The sequence below is a fragment of the Anopheles cruzii genome, chromosome 3, assembly GCF_943734635.1.
Source record: "Anopheles cruzii chromosome 3, idAnoCruzAS_RS32_06, whole genome shotgun sequence".
Lineage (NCBI taxonomy): Eukaryota > Metazoa > Arthropoda > Insecta > Diptera > Culicidae > Anopheles > Anopheles cruzii.
The window spans coordinates 49,231,974-49,255,176 of NC_069145.1; the positions used below are offsets into that span (position 1 = coordinate 49,231,974).

A 23,203-nucleotide genomic window follows, 5' to 3' on the forward strand; every position below is an offset into this window, starting at 1 on the left:
CCGGCACGGTGGGATCTAAAAGACGCTCTTGCACTCCGAGTCGGTGCTCGGATAAGATTCTGGGACTCGCGGGCCGTCTTTAATGAAGCTGTTTTTTGCTGTTTCGTGTATGATTCACCGCAGGAGTTGCAGCTCTGGTTGCAACCGTTCGTTCAGCGTTGCTTCGCTCAATCGACAATCGATGCTTCGTGCGAGCTTTGTGAGCTTAGGAATTGATTAGCTCTCTGGGAGTCGCTGCGTGATACAATTCCATGATGACAACAACGCTAAGCGTACCGGCGATTTGCGCCATCGCTCATAACGAGCAGTATGGATTGATTGGAGGCTACGATTGGAAGAAAAGATCGCTCATTCCGCCGACGGTCAGTAACGCGGATAGTGGCCACCAACACCCCACCGTCAGGAGGTCTACTGCGGCATCGGCGGTCCCCGACATACAGCCTTCTCCTCCTTCAGCCTGGAGGAGCCAGCGATCAATAAATTATTAATTTGACATCTGTTATTCCAGCAATTCAAAGTGATCGATCAAGTTTGTCGGCTCCAGTCGTCGGAACCACCCAACGCCACTAACTAACCGAGCGGCGAGCGTGGTTCCACTCGCCGCCAGCCTCGCTCCTCGCTGCCTTAAACCCTTCAGCACGGGCACGACGAGTGCCGTTCGGGATTAAGAGCTTTCCCATCCAATCAATCTTCCCGCCGAGTTGGCCTGGCCGACCAACAGATCGGGAAGCAAGAATCGCGTGGTCATACTCTGCGCGGCCCGTGCTTCTCCCAGCTTCGGCGACGCAATCTGCCGACTGTCTGAAAACGTAACTCTTTCCGCCCGTTACGTTCTGAGCGATACCTGCCTGTCCTGCGGGTTTCGAGGTTGATGGTTATGTGCACGAGCGTGCGCGCGCACACACACCTTCATCAACCGGCGAGGCTTTTGAGGGCTCCTTCGAGGACTGCCTTTGATTAGGAAGCTCTTTCGTTCGCTCTCGTGCGATTGGCAACGGTCGTAGATCATTCCGCGTTTCGATAGCTTGGTGTCAGGCCCCCAGATTCAGGCTCGGGCGTGCTCTTCAGCGTTCAAGGTAGATTCGAATCTGTTGCAGCCGCGTTTGGCGCAACCAGAGCCCCCGGTTCCTGGGCGTCCTTGTGCCGACGTCCACGGCTCCTCCGAGCTTTGCGACGGACGTCGTCCGAAAGAGTACGTGGAAAGAAGCAGATAATCCACTTAACACACACGTTCAACAACTTACCTAGTGCGGTAAGAGAGAAACGAAAGAGAGCGAAAGGAAAGGAGAGACAGAGAGAGAAACAATCCGGTCGATTAATCAGCTAGAGATGATCTTGCTCACTGCCTTCGTGGTCCTGTCTTGTTTGGTCGGCCTGAAAATTGTCTCATTTACGCCCCAATTCTAACGCCACGGGCGCAAGGGTCAGCGTTTTGTTTCAAACTATCATACGAATTGTGGGGAGCTTCCACAACGATACCGCAAACAACTTCAATTCGAGATGGTTGCTAACGATTGAGCTGTAAAACGCTTAACGCTGTGCAAACGCACTATGACAACTCATTAAGCAAGTTTAAAAGAAAGACCACGGTTGATTAAACAATTAAAAGATCAAGCTCAGCTATGAAACACAACACTCGGTTTCTTATACCGATCGACTTTAGAAGGCAACAACCGAACTATTCTCATTGTTGGCTGTCCATAAATGGTACGATACGGTGTACTGCTAACTTAATTAGGGCGTATTTTTTATTGCTCTTTCGTCGTTTCGTTGCCTTTGTGTGTCTTCATTATTCTTGGTGAATGTAGCTAATGTTCCTACGCACATAGACACAGTTTAGTGATGTTCTCAGTTTTGTGCCCCGGAGTTGGTTCTATGTGGGTTCTACCAATCTCCCAAGGCAGTTGCGGCTGAGCTTTGGTGGGAAAAAATCTTCTTTCGGAATCATGGGCATTACACGGCATCTCTTGAGCCTGAAAGTTCAAGCCAAAGTCTCGGAAAAGTTTCTGGCGATGAAAGACAGTAACCGTGGCTCACGAATAGCGCCCAGATAATCGTTCCTATATCACGTTTCCATGGGAGCTTCGCCGTCATGACCGTGTCCGGATCAGACGGATCAGCCACCGTATTGGGATCAGAAATATATTCTTCCTCTTCATCTATTCGATCTACTAAAGAACAGACAAGAAACGATTCGATTCGTTATTCGACAAGAAACGATTCTCGATTTTGTCGTTATTATACTCGACGAAAATATCACAGAAATTCAAAAATATTTTCAATTTCAAATGTTCATTCCAAAGCTTTAAAGGTTTATTTTAAAATTGAATGTAGCACCAACGAGAAATATTTCATAAAACCAGAGCAGAAATGGACGAATTAGTCAACTAATCCGTTGTTTTCCGTATCTTTAAGTTGACGAAATAAAGTTATCAGAAATGTTTACTATGTATAAGCGTATATTGTGGAATCAGAGCGCGGCTTCTTCGCGTTTCGCGACATCGAAAGACTAACAAAAGCACTGATCGTTCGTTGTGTTGATCGAACGAGCTACTAACAGTAGCAAAAATGATGAACCAATTAACCGTTTCGTGCCTTCTTCATGCACCCAAGGAAATTTTATGTTTTCTTTTCGCTGTTTCGCATTCGTCGCAATGTGATTTAAACGTTCCATTCGGGTGCAGTGCCTTTGGTAGAATCGAGAACATTGTTTGAAGTATTGAACTCTTCAAGGTTAATTTATTTCAACAAATTACTGGCTAACTTTCTAAAAATAAAAAAGAACATATCATGAAAATGTTGACAGGCCCGACGTGATGTGGTTGACGTGTGTCCTATTGCTCCGATATCGTACATTCTTCGTATTGTGCACACCGTGCAGACAGTAGCGTAACGTATGCAACGCTTCTTGTCTGCATATTTAAGATTACTGTTGAGTTATGAAATATTTGTCATTCAATAGCATTTTGCCAACCTTCAGACGAAATCACCATTATGCCTTCCGTTGTCGGTGCGCATTCCGTACATCATCAAACCGGGTAATGAAAAGAACAAACAAACGATCATATTAACACTTCTAACTGTCACAAAAAGAATGTCCCTAAACAAGTGAACGTTATGCGGATGGCAGGATAGTTGGACTGTTTCCGTGCGGTTAGTTGGGCAGGTCACCAGCTGCATCAGAGCGATGTGCAGACCGAACGGTCCGATCTCGTAGCGAAGAGACAGAAAAGTCAAGAAAACGTTAGATAAGAGGAAGTACAGAGTCAACATCGTACCCATCACCGTACCGTACAGTAAAAGAGGTTGGACGTATAATAATAACAACCCCACATTCCCGAACCACCGTGAGTTGAACGCGGAGCTGACTTAAGTAAAATAGATTCAAGTACCGAAGGAGGATGAGAGGCTCTCACACAGTTATTACTAAATCGGTGATTCCGGTATTCAAGCAAAAATAAGTCTTAAGAAATAAATGGTCGTCGTGATGACCGAAAAAGAAAACTTCCACTTGAGGAGAAAGATGCGGGCATAAAGATTAAATTGAAAAGCAAATAAAATGAGAAAGATGAAGCGAAAGGATGTATGAGATACCTCCACTTTCAACAACTTATTTAAATTGATTAACTCGTATATGTAAATTAAATTTATTCGAGAGGGCATTTATTGTTTGGGCAGATTTTTTTGGGTTTTGCATTCTCTAGTTCGCTTCGCTTAGCGGTTTCCTCCCGTGTTCTCCGAAGGTGTCATTCAATCTCGGTTCGTTTTGATAATTTGTTGGCCTTCTTTTATGCTCTTACACTGACTGGGTTCCATTTGCGCTTTTGGAGAAACTTTTTCGAGCAATTTTTAAACCAAATGTTTGTAAAGCGAAACGTTGATGCAACACTAGCTTTTAGTTGTTTACGCTAAATCAGTTTGTTTTCATATGCATCAAACGGCATAGCGTAAACAACGGCTATCATATTATACGTGAAAACAGCCGATGAAGGGTTAAACTAGACAGCTTCTTCCATTCTTCAAGATCATCTGCATTCGTGAGATTTGAATGAGATAGCGCAATTCACGATCGGCCACTTTGGCAAACAAAAAACCGTCGACTTCGGAGAAAGGACAAAAATAGCTTAATTTTCTTGAACTCAAGCGAATGCATAAATCATCTGTAATTCATGCAGTTCCTCGTCGACCTCGCGTCTGGTTCGTCTTCGGCCACACCAAACTGCGGCTGGCACGCACTTGAAAACGCTTGAAGGTGTGTGAAGGATGCCATTTGGCGGAGTACCGCGATACTGGCGATCTCTACTGTAAAGGAAGGGGTTTGCATTAACGGCGTGCGGTATGGTGGTACGGTCCCGTGAATTCCCCGACGGCTCCTCGATGGGGTTAGCACTTCATGTGTGAGGATGATACGATCATCGGCGCGCAGATGACCACGATGGTGAGATTTGATCGCTCTATCGTTCGTGACAAACACCAATTTTCGTTTCAACGCTCATGCTCTTGTTGGCTGTCTGCAGCTGTAATTAAATCACCTCATCAATCTCTTCAAACAGACTTTCCGCCGCCGTCACTTTCCCGTTTCAGCGACATTTAAACGGTCAGTTTCACGTAGAAGGTCAGGTTTATTGTGTCGGCAGTGGACATTTAAGATGTGGAACCCGAAAATATGCATTCTCCAGTAAATATTCTACTGTGACTGAGAAATAACTGGAATTTGTCTATAACGCAAAGAACTCAGGAATATATCCCATATATCCTTCAAAGCGTTGTTCACTTAGGTTTCTATCTCTTCTACAGTGTCCATGGAGCGACCTCTTGAATTTAGCGAATAACCAGAAGTCTCATGCTGTTAAGTCAAGTTCAGTCAGTCAGGTTATCGTGATGCAAAAACCAAGTATTATCTCTCCACAAATCTGGTCTTTTTTTACGCACAGCATTACGTAAAGGACGCATAACACTCATGGAATACTTCATGATGCACCACACTCTGATAATGAAAGAGAACTGTCAACATGACCCTTGAACCTGCCGTTTGACGTAGTTTTTTCGGTTTCGGCTCACGTTAGAGCACGGTATTTCGTCCGATTGATTGATCCGTTTCCACTGACCCTTTCGATATTCCAACAAGGTCAGCAAGATCTCGGACCATCGATCGACTATTTTGGAGCATCAATTCTTTGATTTTATTGACGAGTAGCTAATCAGGTCGCCGGTGCTAACCGTGCCCGTCCGCCTTAAAAACATTCCAGTGACTCTCTTTAAACATTTTGTACTTAAAAACCCTTGTTTTCGATAAAGGCTGTTGCCACTTTTATCGTTTTGGTAGCAGTAATTAATGGAACTGCGTTGTTGAATAGTTTCAGACATTCAGAAAACGAAGAATGGACCCGTATCGCAAACGCTAACTAATAACTTAATGTATAACTTGACACAGATGTTTTTTTCTCTATTAGCTGTGTGAATTAACTCTGGCCGTTTTACATGCCGATGGCGTTACTAAATGTAAACAATTTTTTCTTTATTAAAATTGTGTTTGACAGCTACTGTCATTACGCATCTAATGCAGTATAGATTGTTTGGTCAAAATGTAAACAACATCTTTTTTAGGCATTTGAACATGTCAAGTTTTGTTCATGTTGAAGTGTTTTTTGCGGGGAGTTTTTCTTCATTACTGCTTGCACGTCAGAAAAAAAGGGTTCTTGCAACGGATCGTTACTGGGGATGAAAAGGGGAGTTATTACAAAAATCTTAAACACAAAAATGCCTGGATACAAGAAGCGAAATATTCACTGCCCAAAGGTTATGCTGTACATATGGTGGGATATGAAAGGTGTGGTGCACTAAGAGCTTTAAGAACCTAATAAAATTATTGAAGGACAATCCCAATTAAAGCATTTGAAGCAAACTTTGAACCTGTAGCCATAAATCAACGAGAATGAGATAAAAGACATGATAAGCTGATTTTTCAAAATGACAATGCTCTAACCCACATCGCAAAACCGGTTGAAACTTATCTAGAAAATGTTGGATGGGAAGGTAGTCATACGTTTTGTTGTTGTAGTTAGGTCACGAATGTTGAATAAAACGACAAGAATTAATTCACACGCCCAATATGTTAGAAATGGAAACATTTGTCCCAATTGGAATCACACACAAGTCCAACATCGAAATTCCCATTACTAGTTGGCCACAGTGTTACATTATTTAACAAACGCATTTTGTATGGGGGGGATATATGAGCAGGAGACATGTGGCGCAGCATAAAAGCAAGTTGATTCTGGGGTCTAGAAAAACAGTTTTGGCTCAGCCATTTCTAACGGGCATGAAGACCAATGTTGGTGATCAACATGCTCTTTTTTGCATGCTGAGGCGGTGGTGGGCGTAAAGTTACCCAATCAATGTGGTTCAGTTGCTGGATTTTTGATTTTTTTCTTCGCCAAGACAGGCTTATTTATCTGCGTTAAGCAACTTCGCCACTTCCGATGGAGGGAATCAATCACGCACACCGAAACCATGACATCCCAGCAGCGGACTTTTAGTAAGCAGCTCCCCTTTGTCAACGCAAGGGAACTCTACATTGCGTGAAACACCCGTTACTTCCTCTAAGCGCGCCGCGGTCTAAACCTTCACTTGTCTCTAATGTGGTTGCCGTTGTCGTGTTTGGCACTTTATAAACAAATACACACAGTTCGTCAGATCAGCCGGACGATCATCGCACCGTGGGTTGCGGTGGCAGAGGCACTAAGGGAAACACGTTCCAGCCGGTCGCTGCCGGTGCGGCAACCCCCAAACGGAAACCGAAAACGGACCGAAACAGAAACCTCTCTCTAATTGGGCGGAAAAGTAATCGGATGGCACCGTAAAACCGTGGCTCTGAGCGGTCGGTTGGTCGGTCGGTCCGTTGTGCACGTCGAGTTCTAAAGGAGTTATTTTTGATTTCCGACCAGTTTGACAACGACGGCGGCAACGCTCAGAATGGGAACCGAAAGCGGAATGTGTGCGCCCCCCGACCCCAGGCCCAGGAAGGGTATATCTTCGGATCTCGCCGTTGGAGGAGGAACCCCGTTGATCGGGACCAGTCGATTAGTGTGTGTTCCTGCCGCGCGACGACCAGGGCGCGCGCGCGCCCGCGAAGGTCGATAACACCGGAAACGTACGTTTGACAAGTTCCACCGGAAAGGGCGGCGAGAGTGCGGCGTGAACGGGACCGCGGAGCGCCCGGGATAATCAACTGGGTATTGATCTTGCTGGGATCATTCTTCCCGTTTGTGCGTTCCTTCCTTCGGTCTCTCGGGTACCTCTCGGGCAACGTGGCGCAGTCCGAGTCCATCGGCCTAATGAAGATGTTCGATAATTTCCACATTAAAATATTCATCCAATCCGTTTCGGGGCAGGGCTTCCGGGAAGCATTACATCTTCGGTACCGATTCTCTCGGAGATGGCGAAACTGGAGAGGCTGCCGTCGCTTATCCAGCCAATTAAAGTGAAATTATTGAATATCGCTTTGCATGCGCTTAATGGAAAGGTCCGGTCAAATGTCAAGTCGTGGACCGGAGCCGTCATCCCCTCTGTCGCATCCACCGGTCGGGACAAGCATCAATCCAAGCGGTGGAGCTGCAAGCTCCACTCCGTGGGCACGACGGAACGGATGGAAGGCGCAGGCGGCGCAGAGCGTGGCAAGCAAATGAAACTGATCATATAAATCGCAATAATCATAAATCAGATAATTTCTCTCCCGTGGCCGCCCCATAAAGCGAGGCGCGCGTGCGGGGTCTTGTCGTCATGTCGCGCGCCGCCGCCGCCGTGGGTTGTGCAATGGCAGCGAGTGCCCGGAACCGGTTCGGCGCCGAATCCGATCGAGAGCGGGGAGGGGTCCTGGGTGCGCTGAGTCACCGATTACCATGGCCCACCAGCCAGAGCCAGGTCCGAACGAACCGGCCTGCCTGCTCTTGATGTGCTGGCTGCGTCGCCTTCGCCCGGGAGAGCGGGATTAGGGAAGATTCGCGGGCCGCGATAAGACATCGTCTCCGCCGGGCGTCCGGCAACGTAGCACCGCGGGCAGGGAAAGGGGCAGCGAGAGAGCAGGGCATGCTTTGCATGCTCACGGCGGCCGATGATCTGCGACGAATCCGGCCCGGCGCACCTAATGCGATCGTAATTGATCGATTATTTGGAGCCAGTCCCTCCGAGGTATGAACGTAGGGCGGGGCGGGTACACCAGTGTGCGCCACCCGATGCGCCCTCCACTCGACACGCTTGCGCGCGGGGTGGTCCACGGTGGTGTTGCTTCGGGAAGGCTCGTGGAAAGGTGCTGAAAGTCTTGCCTCCGCGGCGGTGTGGCGTTGATTAAAATGTTATGCAGACGCGGGCCCCCGGTGATCTGGAACCGAACCGACCGGGCCCGGTGGGCGGGCTGATAGCCGGGCCGGGCGGGGGGCATCCGGGGCGTAAGCTGATCCCTCCTCCGGCGCGCGACATTCCTAAAATGGAAAACAAACGAATGGCGGCCGGGTCGGGTACACGACAAGTGAAATTCAATCCACCGCGACTCCTCGCGACAGTGTCACCCCGTAAACCCTGCCATCCGCAGCACCCCTCTCCGACTCCGGGCGCCGCCATTAACACTTTGGGACCGGTGGCGCAGCGGCCGGGTGGGGTTGACCACTAAACTGTGCGGCGAGCACGCCTTCTCCGATGCGGGCCCGCCCGGGGCAAGTGGCCAAATAAAGACACTCATTTCAACACCTCCGGGCCGTTGCGCCGACCGCGCTAACGAGGTGTGTCCGCGTGGTGGCCCGACTGCAGGCAGGCAGGCAGGCAGGCAGGGAGGCAGGCAGGGAGGCAGGTCAGACGGCAGATACACCAATCTCACACAACAATCGCATCGCTTTTGATCGATGGCTCGAACGAAACTCCGATCTGACGCAGAGAAGCGCAGAAGCGCGGGACCAGCTAATAAATAATTAATAACCTGCGTGGCGCGACTGAACTGAGGGAGCCGGCCGGGGAGTGCCGGGGACGCGAGAACACGCACACCACGCGTTGTGTACGGGCGTTTACGATCCACGATCGGGGTCAGCAGCGCTGCGCCCGAGTGCGCGGTAACCAATAGCAACCAGCGGGCGTTGTCAATCGATGGCGCTGATGTCCGAAAGTGACACTTCGTCTTCGGGCTTCGGTCTGTTATTGGTTACCGCAGAGCTCAAAGATTGGCGGCAAACAACTCTGGTGGGATCGGAATGGAATGGTCCACCAAAAACGGTCCTCTATTGGGGTGTTCAAAACAGTTTTGCGCTTCAATAACAGAGAGCGCTGCTACTTGCCCAAATTAATTGTGTTACGTTGATACACTCTTCATATTTACGTTTGTGAAGTGTCATTTCGAGCTGTCAATTCATTCTTGGTTTACAAGCTATTTAGTATCGATGTGTCACTTTTTTACAACGGAAAAAATTAATTTTCATGCAGTGATTGAATTTTCATTTCAAGTGTTGAAAGAATGTTCACCTTCAATTAGTCCAATAAAAAGATGGGTTGTTGAATTTAAACGTGGTCATACAAGCCTTGAAGACGATCCACGTCAAGGGCGTGCAAAAACAACAGCGATACTTGTAATTGTAGGAAAAATACAGTGTATCGTATTGGAAAATCGTCGAGTAACTGAAAGAGATTTAGTACAAGTTCTCATATCAAGGGCAGTCAATCATCAAGCATCTCATTGGGTACTTAAAGCAAATATTTTGACTGAAGTATTGGGTTTCAGAAAGCTGTGTGCAAACACATTCGTATGCAAATTTCTCGGCAACATTTAGAGCTTTTTCGAAAGGATTTTGTGCATTGATTCATCACCTATGGATGAGTCTTGGGTCTATCGCCATGATCCTGAACCAAAACAAGAGACTAAAGAATGGCGTGAACCTGGTTTTTCGGCACCGAAATGAGTTCGTGTCCGAAAATCGATCAGGAAGATGTTAACATCTGTTTTTTGGATGCGAAAAGAACTTTGTTTGTGCATTACTTGCAAAGAAAAACGTAGAGAAAATATCGTGAAAAAAGACTCGTGGAGATTTGCAGACGACAAAAATCCTGATTCATCAAGGCAGGCCACAAGAGCATTTTGACAATGGCAGAAAAATCTTTAAATCAACAAATTGTTGCAGCATCCATCGAATTCACCAGATTTGGCCTCTAGCGACTGCTCGGCTCGTTACTCGGCACAACTCGGCTCGTTACGCGAACTCACTCAAATACAGGGTGTCCAAACAAGCGTTCTTTTTTTCATTTGGTTTTAAAATAGAAATGGCTGAATATTTGTCGATGCTTGAACATTTATTTGAAAGGTAGATTCTTAAAATTTATGTATAAAATACATTTTCGGTTGAAGAAAATGCGGAAATATGGAAAATTGATTTGTCAAAAGCACATTTCATTGAAGCTCATTTCCACTTCGGTGGCTATGTTAATAAGCAGTATTGTGATTCGGAAAACCCAGACATTGTGCAAGAGAAGCCAATACAGCTAATGCGGATTTTGGCTAATTGGTTTTTCGGCGAAATTGAAGCTGAGAATTTGGGCATTTGGTTTCAACAGAACGGCGCTACGTGCCAAACAGCGACAGCCACAGTCGATATTTATGTTACACGAACAAACCAGCATCTATTGAGGACCTCAAGAACCCAATTCAAGTTGTTATTGCCGTAATAGGATCAGATACATCAAAATTGTACTCAAAAATAGGTCGACAGAATGAGCTACTGTCAATCCAATCGTGGTGAACATTGGACCAAAATTGTAGTCCATAAAAAAATCTAATGAATTAACCTTTCAAATAAAAGTTCAAGTATCGAAAAATATTCAGCCGTTTTTGTTTTATAACCAAATGAAAAAAGAGCGCTTGTTTGGACACCGTGTAGAAGCCACCAGAGGTTTGAACCCAGAGGAAAGGAGCTGCTGTTTGGACCCGTTTAGAGTTTTGTTGAGGCCTCTTTAGGTGGCTTCAACGACTTTGAAAAATTTGTTACGGAAACCCGGTTGAAACTCACAGACATTATGACGGCCATTGCTTGATTGGCAATTGATTTCCAGCAAAAAAAAAATTGGGAGTTTGTGAAAAGGAAACTTTCCGCCGACACTTTCCAATACGATCTACGATGCATTGCGCTGGTTCGCGGAACGACCCCGTGCGCGAGTCAGGCAGGGTCCCCACAGGGTTTCCCATGGGTGTGTGTACAAATTGACTCCTTTTTGCCCTGTCCCCTCTCTGCCACCGCTCACTGATTGGTCGCTTGCCCGGCAGGCACCTTGATCGCCTATTAGCTAATGTGTTTCATTTACTTGTGCCAACAATTTACTTATCATCATTGTTCGTACGATCGGGTCGGGCGCGTTCGGGTGTGACACGGGGCACGGGGCAAGGGGCTGAGGACTGTGTGCCAGAGCCAGGTGGCGCGATGCGCGGTTCCAGCGCGGTGCAGCATGCAAGGGCACTGCATCCGTCGTCGGTCGTTTGCATTCCGGGAAGCGATGCACTTTCTTCCCGCTCTCTCAAGCCCTGCCGAACCCCCCCAGCAGTGTGCAAGGCCGAAAAGGCAAACACAATGGCAACAATTTCTCGCATCTTAGAACGACATTCGATCGCCGACGACGACGACGGCGATGCTGTCATTGTGCTCTCGCCTCGCCGTCCGCGTTACCCGGGCGCTCACGCCAGTGACTAATGCATACACACGCGCCCGCACACACACCAGGGCCCTGGTGTGAGGACGGAGGAGAAACCGGGGCGGATGGCAGCGGACAAGCAAACGCACTCTCCAGACAATTTATTATGCGCGTCGTATGGAATGCGCGCGCCCGAGCTACGATTGCAACGCGCTCGGGTTGGCGAATTGTCGCTCCGTTGGAAGGCGGTTCCGGGGCGGTTGGTGGTGGCGCTGGGAGGGGCGTAATTTATGTTGCCACCACACGGTGCACGGCCACCAACACACGCCAGCTCGCGCGGTGTCCGTCAATCTATTCCAGTGCGCCGAAGTCAGTGACCAGTGCAGCGCCACGGCGCGCCCGGAAGATCCGGATTGCCCGGCTGGCCGGCCGTTTTGTCCTGTCACGCTAATTATTCCTCCTCCTTCTGGCGGGGCGGCGGTATCACGCCCCGCGCCCCGCGACTGACGGAGGCTGTTATTTGGGTATTTGGGAGAATAAATCATTTCGCTGGTCAACAACACATACACACCGCTCGTCACCGGTCCGGGTCCGGGCAGGGAGCTTCCGTTCCGCAAACAACAACAACTCGCGGCTCGTAATTAAACTTTTACGATGATCATCATTTTCAGCGGCCACCGCCGGTTTTGGGGTTCCTCGTTTGGATCTGTGGATCCCCGAGCGCCTCTAGCGCCCCAAAGTGGAGAGGTCCAAAACGGTTGGGTGCGAGCGAACCCAAACTGTCTGGGGCAGCTTGACACTGTCCCTGTTCCGGGAGCCGGAACGGAGAGTTCCCACCAAAAGCCCGCAACACGAGCGCATCACGCAACAACGTCGTGAGCGGCGTGCCAGGATCCGTGCCCGCCGCGCGCATCGATCGCTAAACGGGCGGCGGGAGGACACGCGGCCGGTGCCGGGGAAACTGGTTTGCGCGACGAGGATCCCGTCGCGGGGGGGATCCGTAAATATGTAATTACTTTATTATTTTCCGTCCACCGTCGGGAGATGGTATCGGGATGGAAGGTTCCGAAAATCCGAACAGCATAATGATGAATAATAACGAAACGCGGGGCAGGCGCACCAAAAAGGCGACGGTGCTCCGGCGCTGCAATCAGCTGCAGGGCAAGTGCTGCCACCACCAGTGGGTTGGCGCGCATAAAAATGATGGCCTGGCCTCTCAATACTCTCCCCTCACGCCGGCCGGAGTAAGCTGTTTGCAATCATTACGACCAATTATACTGTATGTTTGTATCGTTCGTGAACTCTTTTTTCTCCCGTGCATTGAGCCGAAACGAACCCAACTCTGTCAATATTAACCGATTACAGCTTGTCTATGGACGACACAGTGGGTCACAGTTGGACCTGGCTTGCCCCAAATCATTTTGACTGCTCACATATTGGGAGTCTGCTCTGTACTGGGTCTACTGGTTTACGTCCTTTGTGTCGTGTAGACTTTCTTGTTGGAGAAATCCTTTCAAATAATTTAAGAAGTTTCCGATGGTCTGATTTAGATTCACTGATTTGTTGTATATTTTGTTGCCATTTTAAAAAGTCTTGTTTCGTATTTGCAAGAAATCCCAATAATCTTAACTAGATCACAATTTCTTATCACTCACGAAATTTAGCAATGCGAGAAAAAGGCGATAATTGCTTGGTGCAAGGTTTGGACTATACAGTGAATGCATTAAAACTTCCCAACCAAGGTCCCGGGGTTTTTCCGCCCAGTCACTACTGACGTGTGTGGTCTTGCGTTATCCTGATGGAACAACTCTTCTTGAGGTCCATTGCTAGCTCCAAACGGTCCAGTCCAGAGATTCGAATTTAGTATTAGGACACACGGGATGTAACTCATAATAAATCATTTCTTTCAAGTCCCACCATATACCCAGTAGAACCTTCCTGGTCGTGAGTCCTGGTTTGACCACCGTGTAAGATGCTTCACCACGCTTTGTCCACGATCGTTTTCACACAGTATTGTCGTATGTGACCCATTTCTTGTCCAGATGCATGGAACAGATATTCGGTCCACGAATTTTAATAGCTCGAATAGTTCTATGGTTTTATCGATATTTTCGACGACGGGCCTGACGACCTCAAAAACGGTGCCCGAACGGTAAAATGTATCCGTTGTTCCAACAAACAAAAAAAAACAATGGAAGCATATTTTGTGTGTGAAATGTAACTGGTTAAACGAGTATAATCTGTACATTGTTCGATCAATACTTTACGAGATATCGACCACTACATCCATCTACCGAGGAAATAATGGATTTCTCTTTCGCCAACCTAATGTAAATGTCGTCTGACAAGGTTGTACTCTTGGTCCGTTACACATCTATCATAATTGAAATTGGGCTAGCGGCGTGGATGAAAGTTTTTTGTTGCATTTGAAGATTTTCGTAAACATCCAATGTTGTGTTTGTCAGAGAGTCAGAGTGCATGTGTAACAGTGTGGTTCTTAATCTAATGTCCCGATTGCTTTTAATTACATTTCAAGTAACGACTTAATGGCTAGAGATCCATGAGTATTCATGGCTTGGGCAATACAAGTTGCCGTTCACTTGAGAGACTGTTGGGACTGAAAAAGTTTGTTCGATTGCAGGCGTTGCCTTAGCAACGTTGCTGAAATGTCCTTGAGTTTTTATTTTATTTTAACTTACGCTTATTATTAACACTAGATATACCACCGTTTTCAATATACCTATTTATACCAGACCAGTCAAAATGACTGGTCATGAGAAAAATTGCTTTTTATGACTTCAAGTGTTAAAAAAAAGTCTATTAAAAAATTAAAACAAGTTTAGTAATGTAAATTATAAACGATAAATGGATTTGTATACATTTTTATATAACAGAAAACATTTAATTTTTATCACTTTGTTGGATACAATTTCTACATAAGAACGTTGCCTGCTACGTTGCCGAACTACATAAGAATGCCTTCAATTTTGCTTGCGTAATTTTCCACTTTTTCCCCAAACCTCTAGAGGCTTCTAACTCTGTACAAATTCGTATATATTCCAAAATAATTGCACAAATCAATGGTCTGGAGTGCCCAATCTACGATTCGGAGATCAATAGATAATATTCTGAGCAACAATTGCCCTTTTTGGCCTAAATTTGTTCATGGAATAAGGGACCAGTCATTTTGACTGGTATGGTATAAATCTCCAAAAAAAAACTCCAACATATATAAAAAAAAGTTTATTTGTGAAATGTATTCTATGCTTAGAGCTATTAAAAGTCATAACATCATTTGGGGAAAAAAAAATTACATGTAGTGGAAATTTGCCATTCAAACTGCCCGACCAGTCAAAATGACTGGTGTGGTATATCTAGTGTTAAGTTAGGCAATCGGGATACTGGGCTGTTCAGTATGTTCGTAGCCTCGGGTATTCGGCCGTCGCCGAATAGAGGGCGCTGCTACGAATCTAATTCTTTTTTTGTTATGTTGGTACACTCATATGAACGTATGTGAAGTTTCATTTCAATCGATCACTTAATTCTTTTTTTTAGATGCCATTTAGTATCAAAGTATCAAAAATCAAGCATCTTGCAGTGATTGATTACTTTTATTTGGAAGGTTTAAAAGCAAGAAAATTTATGAACGAATGTTGAATGTGTATAAGGACTCTTCGCCTTCAATTAATACAGTGAAAAAGAAAAGATGGGTTTCTGAGTTTAAACGTGATCGTACAAGCCTTTAAGACGGGTTATCGTGAAGCCTTATCGGGTTCACGTCAAAGACGCTCCAAAACCGATACAACACATGAAATCGTAGAAAAAATACAGGATATCGTATTTAAAAATCGTTGCATTACTGAAAGAGATTTAGTATAAGGCTAATTAATAAAGTGTACTGAATTATAGAGTGTATTTCAAACCGTAAAATTGTGTTTTTCTTGTCGATGCTACGAACTTATTGAACAGCCTAGTACATACATGCCCATTGCTCTGGTTTCATAAAAATATAAATAAATAATTTCAAATAGCCATTATCCGTCCTCGGATCGGTGGATCGGGTCTCCAGTGGTACGTGTCGTTCCCTCTCCGGCTCGCCGAAGAAGACATTTGCATAATCAAGGACTGTGCATGTGGTTTTTGTGGCACGATCCTTTGCCAGAGGATCCATTGGAGCATTGGCTCGCCACAAGGACGCTGCCGCTCAGCAAACGTTGCGCGTGAATTGGGCACACTGGCTGGCCAGCAGGTCGGAGTCGGACTGATGGACCCCAAGTCAGCTGCGCGCCAGTTCGGGGCCGATCGTGCGCGCTCAAGTGCGCGCAGCGACCAATCGAACCGAAGGGGCGCGCGCACGAAGCCCCATCGAGCCCCGGCGCCGCGGCCGCGACTACCGCCGGTCCCCCGCCGCCGCACGACGATCGTGACTGGAGAGAAGGACGAACGCGCAGAGCGCGCTGCGATGAGGTCTAACGAACCACAGCCGCAGCAGCCGCTCGTCGTGGTGGGAGGCGTCCGAATGGCTTGTTGCCGGGGCGACGGTTCGCGTTACCTGTCTATCTTGTCTATCGGGTCCGCGGAATCATCCCATCTACGGGGTGGGCGTGACCAAAACTCCAATTTGATCCGCTCCACCATCGGCAGCATTGGCTCGGCTCAGTTCAGTTCGATTGTTTTAGGCCTTTTGGTGTGGTGTCGGAGGGGTCGGTTCGATCGCTGCGACTGTCCGCGGGTCCGAGACCGACGGAGACAGAGCCGGGAAGAAGGGGGTCGAGTACACGCCCGCCGCTCCCGAGCCCGTTGCCTGCTGCTGCCAAAGTAATTTGGTCTTCGTTATTGCCTCGGAGCAAATTGTTTATTTTGTAGCTTCTTCGCGATCATCGCTTGTTGTGCGGCCGCACGCGGCGCGGCGGCGGAGTTTGCGGTTCCCAGCCCCCCATGGCCGGCGCAGACCTTCGCGGCGGGCACCTTCTTTGTCGACTGCAACATGCCGTGCATCCTTGCCTGGTTCCTTGCCTTTGAACGGGGACCCCTAATCTAAGCGTTGCAAATTCCCCCGGTGGGTTGGCGTGATGGCCGCACACGGGCCGCGGGATGCTTATAAAAGGTTATTTCTCAATTACACATAATCTGTTCATCGGCTCGAAATTTCTCGTCCGCACCGGGCGGGCCAATCGCCGGTTTTTCCGATGTTCCGAGGTGGGGCCGATTTTCAGGCATCCTGCAGACTGTTTGTTGTACATAAAAACCAGTTTGCGTCCGAAGGACAATTGTACGTCGAATAACCTGAAACTCTGGTACATTGGTGCAAGTACACCGTATAGGAAGTGGGCTCGAATTCAATTGACTACAGTCATGGGAACATATGAGGTCAGGGTGGACTTGATTCAATTCAACGTGGGATAAAAGTGGGGCGTAATGAACACGAAAATCACGATTAGTATACCAATAGATTAGTAGACAGTAATTATGTCATTAAAATTCCACAAAATGTTTACTACATCCAGTGGGGAGATCTTGAGCACAAATGAAACCACGTAACATGTGGGCCGAAAAGTCCTGAGCCTTAGAAAGGAAACGCGAACTTCATTCGAGCGAAATGTCTTACCGATGAGCATTTTTTTTGAGGTCTGTGAACAGTCAGTATTTGCTGGGAGCCAAAGCTTTGTTTCTTTGCTAAATGCTGTCGTTTTTTTGCAATTTCGAGCTTCAAGTTGAGAGTATTTTCTTCCTCAAGATAGACGACGAATATTAAACCACGCATATCCCAAAATACCGAAGCCATAACCTTTCCAGCCGATTATTATGCTTTCGGGTGCTTTGGACGAGGTTTACCAGTTTCTCTCCACTCAGATGACGATCGTTTTGATTCCGTAGTGAAGTGATGGATTCATGTTTCATCTATTGTCACATATCGACAGAAAAATTCCGGTTCGTTACGTTTAACATAGCCAAACAATGCTCAGAATCGCCAACAGGTTCTTGCTTTTGGTCAACAGTGAGCAAACGCTCACTTACGCATCGCTTTACTCACGCATCTTCCCTTTTCGATCAGTCAATACGATTTTGTGGATATTTTTAATGTTCTCTGGTGAAGTCAGCGAACCAACGATTTATAATTATTTCTGATGCAGCGGAGTCCTTATAAGACTTTTCAAACCATTGCTACCATCAAGAAACAGTACAATAAAACACGAATTTGTGTTGAAAATAACAAAAGTAGTGTCAGTCTCAGCAAAATTCCTCGCAAACTTATGAGTAGAATATCATGAATTTTAACAGATTTCTTTTGATAAGATTGATACTAATTGAAAAAGCGATGAATGCAAAAAGACTAGTACCATTTATGTGGCAGGTTCGGGACTTTTCAGCCCATGTGTTCCTAGCTCGAGTATGCCCCGTAGATTGGTGTTCCCCTTTCCATACCCGTCTCCCGGTCGCTCAATCCGGGCGTATGCACATTCGGTGGCCGGCGTGGCACGTTGTTCGTGCCCGTTTTCCACCCGGCCCGTTTGACAGGAGAGAAATGTTGGCCAGAAATTTAATAGCCACCATCAAAAACGCATCCGGAAGAATTATGCCTCCGCGGTAGACAGACGGGCGGCGGCAGAAGCGGTGCACAGAAGCAAGTGAAGCGCCCTGAACCCCCCCAACCGTCGTCGTCGGAACGCGGATTCGCAATGGACGCGATGGTGCTGGTAGATTAGGTTTATCGATGTAAACAAAGCGAACCTTAACCGTACAAAAGAAGGATCACATTGCACGTCGAAGAATGGCCGATGAAAAATGTGTACGCTGTGCTGTGCGGCGGCCCCTGGGAGGTGGCGGGGACGCTAGCGTTCCCCCTAGCGGTGGTTTACGTGCTTCTGCTCGCTGGCGGGATTCAGCGAAATTTGAGAGCTTCCTCCTGCGGCATCCGCCGCCACACCACAATGGTGGCCCCTCCAGGACGGGCAGGCAGAGAGGACGCCACGGGAGGACGGACGAGGCTGGGTACCGCAGAACACTGGGCAGACGCAGTACGGAGCACGAAGAGATGGAGACATTCGCTTCATCCGGCACACCCCGCGAGGATCTATCGCCGGAAGCTGCTACTACGGAACTCCTTAGCCTGAGTCGCCAAATTGTAACGCGCGCGCTTCATGTTACCGCCGCGAGTCCCGATCCTCGCGGGTGGACCACACACGCTCACCGGGCCAGGAGATTCGTAGAAAATCATGTGCCCCGGTATCGACCCTGCTACGCTCAGACTCAGCTTCATCGAATCAAGCCGCTGGCGAAACCAATTGAATCCGGTCGGCGTGCCGACCGGGTCCTACGAAAAAGGGGTTTTGGTCGCAACGATCACCCCGTTACTTGGCCGGGACGCTGTCGCTCACATTACGATTGACGTCTCCATCTCCATTCATCATAGTTAACGTGGCCACAGCCCGCTATTCGCGTTGCCTCGTGCCTCGATCAATATCTTTTCAATTGACTCAAAAACCACGCCGACTCCGGCCGCGAACCACAATTTGAATATGAACACCGATCGCCATCGTAGATTGCGTGTGCGCGACCGTAGGTTCCATGTAAAACAATGCCTATCTGATCCCGCGGCGCGGCCCGCGCTCTCTCTCTGTGCCGCCGACCCAACGACCCAAGGGACGGTGAAATGTAGCGCGATGAAATATTGAAATGTTAAAAAGTACACCACACCAGAGCGATCACAATCGCCGCCGCGGCCGCCTTTTCGACATTTGCAGTCCTCGTGGCTGCGTACCCCGTAACACACGTGCGTCCTACGTTGGAACGTCGACAATATGCCGATAGGGCAGAAATTGAATCTTTTGCGGCCGTTCCTTTCCCCGTTCGCTCGTCGGCCTCGCCGATGAAAATGTAACGTTCCGATCGCTGCGTCTCACGTTCCACCTTTCTTTTTCTCTCTCTCTCACGCAGGTTGGCCAGTAATGCAAATTTTGCGGAGTTGCAGTTCCTGAGTGCGCGCCGCGCGGCGGTGGCCGCGGCCGAGGCCGTGGCCAGTGCCGCAGTGGCTCAGATCAACGGCGGGACAGTGCTGCCCTCGCATCCGCCCGTATCGGCCACGGTGGTGCCGCTAACGATCTCCCCACCGGCCACGTCGGGCGCATCGCTCAACGGTGACGGCGGCGGCCCCCCGGAAGGGTCCAACGGCAGCGGTGCTCGGCCTAACGGAGCGACTTCCCTCAGTAACGGCACCTCGCCCGTGGCCGGCGGTGGCGCTAGTCCGGGTTTGCCGACGGCGAACGGAACCACTGGACCGGCGACCGTGCCAGTGCCCCATCCCGGGGATTTCCATCCCGCCTACAGGATACCCGGCTACATGGAGCATCTGTACTCGCTGCAACACGCCTCGGCATCGCTCCACGGTAAGACACCGAGTCCGGTGTGACCTTGCCCCACACAAAGCAAACCGAACCGAACCGACCGAAGCGTTCCGATCCGACCACAAAGCCGACCTGGTGCTGGTACCAGCGCACCACCGGAAGTGTCCGGGAAACGTGTCGCGTCAACAAACGTTGGGAAACTTCCTTCTCCGGCTGCGTGTAACGCGCCGCGCAAACAAATGGGTCCATTAGGCGTTAAAAATATAAGCTGCCAACGAACGACGGGCGACCTCGTGCGTGTGTCGATCGCGTTAACAACAGCAGTGAGTGACTAATGTCTTCGCGACCAATGTCTTCGGTCCGGGCAGTAGTAGTGCGTCCTGCGGCTCTCGGAGCCGTCGGAAGGCAAAATATTGTTTCGAAAAGCTCATAAAACTTACTACACTTGCCGTCCAGTCAGTGACCAGTGGCGTGCACAAACAATTTTCCGGTTTTCTAACCCTGCTGGCTGGCGTACGGGCCCGCGGGCCAAGCAAATCATGTGGATGAAATAAAAACAACAATAAACGCGCAAACACATTACACCCACCATACGCGCGCGCGGTCGCAAGCAGCCCCGTCTCAAGCCGCAATGGCCGAAGGAAACGGTAGCATTCCTCGTGCCGCACGCGGACGACGTGCCGCGTGGAAGACTAGGAGCGGTTCTAAGCAAACCCCGTACGCCAAAGGATGTTGGGTACCCCCCCGCCGCCGGGGGTACGAGAGAATATGACACGGGAAGGGTTATTTATAAGTTCGATCACGTTCATGTTTGCAGACGGCCGACGGCCACGGCTTACGTTCTGCCGGCGGACTCGCGACCCGGTTGCGGTGTGTTGCATTTTGTAAAGTGAACCGAGTTCGAGTGTGCGATCTGCTTTGGTTCGGTCTGGACCAGCAGCAGGAGCGTGTGTTGACGAGGTTACGACTCACCACCGATTACGGTTACGAACTCTGCCGAGTTCCATACTGAGTGGGAGAAAACAATGCGGAGCCCATTCGGATTTTCGACAGGACGATTTTGTTTCGAAACTCTTCTTCTAAACGCGGCCCTGGCACACGGTGATCTGTATGCGGTCGCCTCTAACCGCAGATCGATGCAGATGCACTGTGCACTATTATCGGACCGGTCCAGGGCGGTTCCTATGGGGTCCCTGTGGAGTCGCTTTGATCTTCAAGGCACACTTTGATGCTACAGCGCCTCACACTGGCAGCTATAGCGCCCGGAATGCGTGACACAGATGCGATGCTCGTGACGCGTTTCAATTATGTTTCGGGCATTTTATGATCTCCGTCCGAAACGATCCCGGAATGTCAAACGGTAACTATCGCGCGTACGTGTAACCACGGTCCGAGGCGCGAACGCATGGCCGCTAGGTCTCTCGCTAGGTCTTCATTAGGCTTGTTGTAGGTGCACTGCAAACCTGTCGCCCGGACAGGGTCTCCGGCCCGTCCGACGCTACCTCGTGATTTAATCGCTGATCGTTAGATATGGAGAAGCGGTCATCATCGTCCACGTCGTCGTCGCAGGGCGCATTGCGTTCCACCCCGCTAACCGGTGATAAAGCACACACCAAGCGCGCTAACGCCGGGTGCCATAGTCAGAGTGTGGCTCAGTGGTGTTTTATGGCCGTTATAAAATCGCTGTCCAAAACAGCATTTCGACGACGAGCGGGGCTCAGGGGGAAGGATCGACGTCAGTACCCGACGTCTCGATGTTGCCGAAATCGGAGTTGCCTTGGGCGATTGGTGATTGGTCCCCCGTTAACCCCCCCGGTGGCGATCGCAATCGTGGCTGGTGTGGAATAAAAAATGAGATATTCATCAATCGCCACACGCCTTTTGCGTGTGGCGATAATTAACGTCTTTTTTGAGAACTTGCTCATTCATACATTGTGCTTCTTACCTTCCAGGGCTTGGACTGACGCCGGAGTACATTAATGCACGAAACGCAATTGCCGATCTGCATCCGGCCAGTTCGCTGGCCAGTGCCGATTTCCACTTCAGCATCGACGCAGCCAGTCGCCTGAACAGCCCGCGGCCAGGAAGCATTCGTGCCAGCGTGAGCCGCAAGCGAGCCCTTTCGTCATCGCCGTACTCCGATTCGTTCGACATCAGCTCCATGATACGCTACTCTCCCAACTCGCTGGCCTCCCTAGTGAACGCTTCCCGGAGCAGCAGCACCAGCGGATCGTACGGCCATCTGTCGGCCAGCGCTCTGGGACCGCCCCTCGGCATGCACAGCGCGATGCCACCGCATCTGCAGCATCTTTTGCGCAGCAGCGGCTTCCTCCATTCGCTGCCCGGCCATCATACACCGACGGCCAGTATGTTCTCCCTATCGCACCACCCACTGCACCCGGGCCACTCGTTGGGCAAACCGCAGGTACGCGCCTAATCGGAGAAGCACCGGAGAAGCGACTCCCCACTGAATAATCCTTTTCACCGTTCACCGTTTCACCCAACAGCACATAACGGATCTATCGAACAAGAAACAGGAGCAACCATCGTCCAGTTCCCAGGTGACGCGCGTCGAAGCGGACAGTGCCACAAACGCACAGCAGAAAAAGTCACGCCTCAAACGTGAAACGGCGCAGCACAACGTGCCACTGCACAAGGGCAGCCCACCGTGTGGCTCGGCCATGCTCACCTCGAACCATCACCTAAGTCCTACCTCGACACAAGGACCCGCCGCCAACGGTAACAACGGTACGGCAACATCGACGCATAACGGGGGTGGCCTCAACCTGAGCCCCATGCATCCCGAGCGAGGTGGGGACATCGGCGCGGGGGTCGGTAACATGGCCGATGGCAGTGAAGCCATCGGCGGGAGAATGGCCGGAACCATTGGCTTTGAGTGCGGAGAAGGCGGGTCTCGGGCGGACACGACCGACCCAAAGGACGAGCCGGGTGACTTTATTGAAACCAACTGCCACTGGCGTGACTGTTCGCTCGAGTTTAACACACAGGATGAGCTGGTCAAGCACATCAACAATGACCATATTCATGCCAATAAAAAATCCTTCGTCTGTCGCTGGGACGAGTGTTCGCGCGACGAAAAACCCTTCAAAGCCCAGTACATGCTGGTGGTGCACATGCGTCGCCATACGGGAGAAAAACCGCACAAATGCACGGTAAGTGCACGGTGATGCACGCGCCCG

The 23,203-nt window shown here is 49.3% G+C and overlaps 1 protein-coding gene across 1 annotated transcript in view; it reads left to right on the forward strand.

The window, feature by feature from the left end:
- LOC128271690 (transcriptional activator cubitus interruptus) overlaps positions 1-23,203 on the forward strand; it is a 45,796-nt gene that overhangs the window by 18,790 nt on the left and 3,803 nt on the right. The window contains exons 2-4 of the mRNA XM_053009306.1: positions 19,597-20,045; positions 21,956-22,428; positions 22,511-23,176. Of these exons, the coding sequence (XP_052865266.1) occupies positions 19,597-20,045; positions 21,956-22,428; positions 22,511-23,176 (1,588 nt within the window). The remainder of the gene's footprint in view (positions 1-19,596; positions 20,046-21,955; positions 22,429-22,510; positions 23,177-23,203) is intronic.